The 5,273-nt window shown below is 47.6% G+C and overlaps 1 protein-coding gene across 1 annotated transcript; it reads right to left on the bottom strand.

The window, feature by feature from the left end:
• Positions 1–2,417: 2,417 nt before the first annotated feature.
• LOC120707132 (myb-related protein Hv33-like) lies at positions 2,418–4,431 on the bottom strand. Its single transcript, XM_039991927.1, has 3 exons — positions 3,861–4,431; positions 3,584–3,713; positions 2,418–3,380 (listed from the first exon to the last, which is right to left on the bottom strand). Exons 1-3 carry the CDS (start codon positions 3,994–3,996, stop codon positions 2,687–2,689), a joined length of 960 nt encoding a protein of 319 aa, XP_039847861.1. The 5' UTR covers positions 3,997–4,431; the 3' UTR covers positions 2,418–2,686.
• Positions 4,432–5,273: the final 842 nt, after the last annotated feature.

Raw genomic sequence — 5,273 nt, forward strand, 5'->3', positions numbered from 1 at the left:
GAGAAATAGTCAAGAATTATTTTGAGGGTTAAAATCAAAAAACAATTCTTGAGGTATTTGGATTAAGGCTATTTGGCTCCTAAAGTACTTTTTCAATTATTTGGTTGTCACTTTTCAAGAGAGTGTGAGAGAATTAGTGGGTCCTACCCAAAATAGTCCCAAATAGCATATTTGGGAGATAGTTTTTTGGGATGGGCTATTTGCAAGTAGCCTAGAAATAGCCCTCCTATTTAGCTAATGTTGTCTATTTAGGGCTATTTAGTGGAGGGCTAAAAAAAATAACCCATAAATCTGAACAAGGCCTTCGTTTCGATCGTGTACTTCTCCGTCAAAAAGAAGTGCAAGCCTTGGGAAAAAATTGCTAGCATAAAGGTCGCCCCACATGCGACAGTAACAAATTTCAACAACAAAATTTCACGAATTATTTATGTGTACGTATATCTAGGGATGGTCAAGGGTCTTATAATTTAGCCAAGATAATTTAAAGGCCTGACTTAAAAAGGATTGGACTCTATTCTATATAATATTGAGCTATAAATACCAAATTGAATTGGGAAGCGAATACAAGGGTCATGATTCGTTACCACCCTTAGTGGTACTTGTACGCGAGAACGTCCAAAGTAGAGAGTTATATTACGACTACTACAAGACTAAAACAATTTTGAGATTATATACTACAACTCAGACACTCACAACGCACGAACACTCACCTCTACGAACGCATGTACGTAAATCCTACCCCTATAAGTATCTTCTAAGACTGAGCCAATAAATCCTCGAGATTGACAAAGTCACCACAGGCGCCTCGCTGTCGACGGGAAAGTCGCCTACCACCGAAAGCACAATACCATTAAATTCTAGAATATTCACTCTTACGGGGAGTTGAACCGAGAACTTGAGGTGCTACCGAGACTCTTGTAACCACTAGGCTACGGGTTCTTTCGCATAGCTTTTTCATTTCACTTAAATAATCAAAGGGTTTCTTTAGTCTAATTAAAATATTTCCTGAGAGTTATTTTCTAAGTATCTGCTGTTTTCTTTTCTTGGAAAATGTTGGTGCGCTCAGGATTTGTTTCCCCTTATTAGGGACCAAAATTGACTACAAAACGTTCGGCCATTTTAGAAAAGACACTCAGGAAATGTTGAGCGGTATGTTGTTGCGTCGAGCATAGCTAGGCCACACAAGCAACGCTTCATGATCATGTGGAAAAGGGTGGACGTGCCTGCTGGCACGCTGATGTCCACATCGATAGAGTTGCGCCGCGTTACGGTGCATTATGCAAGCCTCTCTCGCTATGTCATCCATCGGCAGCTGAAAAGGAAACGGGAGACCTTGCAGTGCGTCGCACTCTGAGAGATGATGCGACATGTACGCGCACGTTGCTGGACAGCAACCACGTATATTATTGAATTAAACCTTTAAATTCGGACATTGCTACGGTACTTCAAATTAATTGTGGGCTGTCCATGCATTCAGATTGGTCTCTGGATGCCTATTTATACATGCATATTACCTATTTTAGGACCTTAGCAACCTCGCCAAAGATTACTAGCTAGGCCAGTGTATGGATTGACCGACGAGAGCACTATTCGTGCATCAAGTTCCGTAGCTCAAGCTGGGTATATAAAAAACTATATAAAAATATTTTGATCCAACCAATCAGATGTAGATTCTTATCTTTAGATGACTTATCTTTTAACTGAACATAGACTATCACTTGTCCGAGTGACACAGATATATCTTCATTGAAATTAGTTGTATGATGCTTTTTTTTTAGGCATGGTGTACATAGCAGACGCTTACCACCAATACGCACGCACACTTTACCCGTGTAAGCACCTCCGAGAGACTTGTGCTAGTAGATCCTCGAGATTGGCAAAGTCATTACAGGCGCCTCGATGTCGATGGATATGTCGCCTACCATTGATATAATAGCGCCGGCTAATCTTAGAAAAAAAATCAGAAAAATGCAAACACTCATGCCGAGTTGAGAATTTGAACCCAAGTAGGCAGGTTCCACCACAATGCAAGGAACCTTAGCAGCTGACGCCGTTGCATAATGCCTTTGAACTATAACAATTACTACATCCATCTTAAAGGAGTGATGCTTTAGGAAAAAAATCAGTCAACCCTAGTTCTTTATTGAAAAAATGACATATTACAAGAACTAAAATAAACATAAGTTCAGCTTTTTGTCATGAAGAATTCATTTCTAACCATTTTTGTTAGCATGTATCCATCATAGTATGTACTGCCTGTCTTAATAAGACCTACGTGCATATATATAGCGACAAGATCATTGAGGGGTAATAATACCAGGTTCTCCGAATGGTAGTAGCGTTGCGTGTTCTTCTTCTTCCAAAATTAAATAGGTAGGTCTGTAGCTATTACTAATGGATTCTATAAAAATTGTAGCTATTACTAATGGAGTAGTAATGTAGTATACACATAATAATAACCCTTATTATGGACATAGTGTACCAACGTGTGTTAAGTAAACAACTTGATCCAAATAAGCAGACCAGATGAAAAGAAAAAAGAAATAACGAACATGCCAGGCGGGATGCTTTAATTTCTGGAGTATCTTTTGTTGGGTGATCTTTCGATGATGATGTAGTAGTGAAGTATGTGTGTGCATCTGTCGGGTCGGGTACGGTGATGTAAAACAATCTCTCGGCGTGGGAGTCAGAGGAAGTCGACGCTGAACTCGTCCTCCAGCCCGCTGCGGGTGAGGTCGAAGCAGGAATCCGGCAGGTCCCGCGACATCGACCGGATCGGGAAGCCCGCCGCGCCGCCGAGGCCGTCGTGGAGCCTCGCCGCCTCGTGCTGCTGCCAGGGGCTGTACTTGTTGGCCGGGTCGAACTGGTGGTACGCCTCACGGCCGAACATGTCCAATTGCGGTATCGGCTCGCCGCCGACCGCATTGCCGCAGGTCCAGGTCCCGTTGCTGTTGCTGGAGCTGTCGGCGCCGCCGCCCGTGTAGGCGGCGGCGCTGTACGCGGCGGCGCCGCCGTAGTCGCAGAGGTTGTCCGGTTGGAAGGAGTGCGCGGCGCCGTAGGAGCCCTGCATTGCCGGGACGTTGGTCACGGAGAGTGGGTCGAAGCTGACGGTCGGGGAGTGCGGCGCGAGAGGGTCGCTGCTGGTGCCGCCCATGGCGAAGCCGCAGTGGTCGTCGGCTGTCGCCGGGAGCAGCTTGTTGCAGTCGTCCCGTGGCGCCTCCCCGCTGTTGGCGGCGGCGGCGGCGGCGTCGTCCTCGAGCGGCTTGTGGGTGGCCGGGTCGATGCCCCGCTGCCGGAGCTTCTTCTTGATGCACGAGTTCCAGAAGTTCTTGATCTCGTTGTCCGTCCGGCCGGGCAGCTGTGACGCGATCTGGGACCACCTGATGACATGTGTTTTCCGTAAATAATGGCTGTGGAGCGCGACAAAACTGTGTGATTGCTTCAAGAAGCTCAGGGCAGAAGAGGATTGCCATTTGAGTGGTTGAGCAGTGCAACACTAAGACCAGCAAGCTAAGTGTGGCTGCTAATAACTGCATGCTTGCCATTTCTGAAGTAGAAAGAAGCTAGATACTATGTAATTTACCTGTTGCCTAGGATCTTGTGGAGGCTGATGATGAGGTCCTCCTCCTGCTGGGAGAAGCTGCCCCTCTTGAGATCAGGCCTCAGGTAGTTGATCCATCTCAGCCTGCAGCTCTTGCCGCATCTCTCCAAGCCTACACACCAACCCATAGCACAATGCATGCAAGAGGAAACAGCAGATGATTTGTATCATTCCAATATAGCATTATCCACGAGTCTAATTAATAACTAGCTGAAATAATGCCAGTTCGTTGCTGAATTGATCGAAGCATCTAGTATACCTGCGAGCTTTGGGACTGAGCTCCAGCAGCCGACGCCGTACCGGATGATGTGGTTGTAGAGCTTCTCGTCCTCCTCCGGCGACCAGAGGCCCCTCCGCAGCTTGGGCCTCGCCGCCGCCGCCGCCTCGCGCCCCATATCGATCGGCGGGTGGACCGAGACGGCGACGTCTTCGATCCTGCCTCAGGCGCCGGCCCGACCGTTGTGCCCTTGGCCGGGACGAGCGAGCTGAGCGATCAGTTTCTTGACGACTACTGCTGCGGGCAGGCGCCCGGCCAGCTAGCGGCAGGTGATGGCAACAATGATGATGAGACGGCCTGGCGGGCGATATAAAAGCGATGGCCGGTTGACCCAGCTATCTTTCAGTATAGCAGCTCAGCTCAGTTCGGTCAGGCGACAGCATGCAGGCAGTTCGATGCTTGAGTCTTAAGCTAGCGATAACAGTTAACTGCTGCTGAAATCTTAATAAATTGGAGCTGAAGAAATTAGCAGCTTGTAACTAATAAAAAAAAAGCAAGCTAGCAGTGGCCTCGCAGCAAGCAAGAGAGAGAGAAGCAACTGTTTAGAGAGAGAGAGAGGCAGTGTGGTCTTATCTGCAGGAGAGAGAAACTGTAGGCCAAGAGAGAGAGAGAGAGAGAGAGAGAGAGAGAGAGAGAGAGAGAGAGAGAGAAAGTGGGGTTGAAGGTACAATAGGGCAAGGCCCCCGTGGTTTTGGGTTGGGGGGAGATTTAAGGAAATAAAGCAGGTAGCTTGAGGTGCGGGGAAGAAGAGGCGATCAAGTACAATAATAATCCGATGCGCGACAACAAACTCTCATCAGCACGCAGAACGGCAACCGCAAAGCAGGCTGCATGTGGGGGGCGAGGGCGAGCACACCACATGCATTATCGCCGTCTCGTCATCATCGCCAGTTCGTCAGCTCTGGGCCGGGCAATCAGTACCGGTACGGGGTAAAGGTGCTTAGCCTTTTTAATTATTGTCATTAGCTAGCTACCCTCCGCTGCCTTTCCCCTTTATTATTTTCCCTTAGCTTCTCCCACATCCGGGTGGGGGTGGTTGGGATAACGCAAACTGATTATGGTTACGCATGTACTCCATGTATAGTGTAATTCATCCCGATATATATATCATGCTACTAATGATTCGATCTTTAATTTCCTGCAATAATGCAATTACGCAATGTAGTATGCACAGCCGTTGTCTTCGTTCACTTATTAGGCAGGCCAGCCCGTTAAATTTAAGCCACTGCTAGAAAAACACACGTTAGTACCGAGCGGGAACCCCCGGTGAGTACCGGCTCCCCGCCCGGTACCACTCCTCTGGTACTAAGTACCGGTCACTATGCCCGGTACTAAATAGGACATTTAGTACCGGTTGATAACAACTACTTGTCACGCAGGGAGCCAGGCTAGGCA

This window comes from Panicum virgatum, chromosome 5K (genome assembly GCF_016808335.1).
Source record: "Panicum virgatum strain AP13 chromosome 5K, P.virgatum_v5, whole genome shotgun sequence".
Lineage (NCBI taxonomy): Eukaryota > Viridiplantae > Streptophyta > Magnoliopsida > Poales > Poaceae > Panicum > Panicum virgatum.

Coding starts and splice junctions, on each gene's coding strand:
- LOC120707132 (XM_039991927.1), bottom strand. CDS start 3,996: ATGGGGCGCGAGGCGGCGGCGGCGGCGAGGCCCAAGCTGCGGAGGGGC. Junction 3,714..3,860: donor CTCAGTCCCAAAGCTCGCAG/GTATACTAGATG, acceptor GTTGGTGTGTAG/GCTTGGAGAGATGCGGCAAG. Junction 3,381..3,583: donor CACAAGATCCTAGGCAACAG/GTAAATTACATA, acceptor ACATGTCATCAG/GTGGTCCCAGATCGCGTCAC.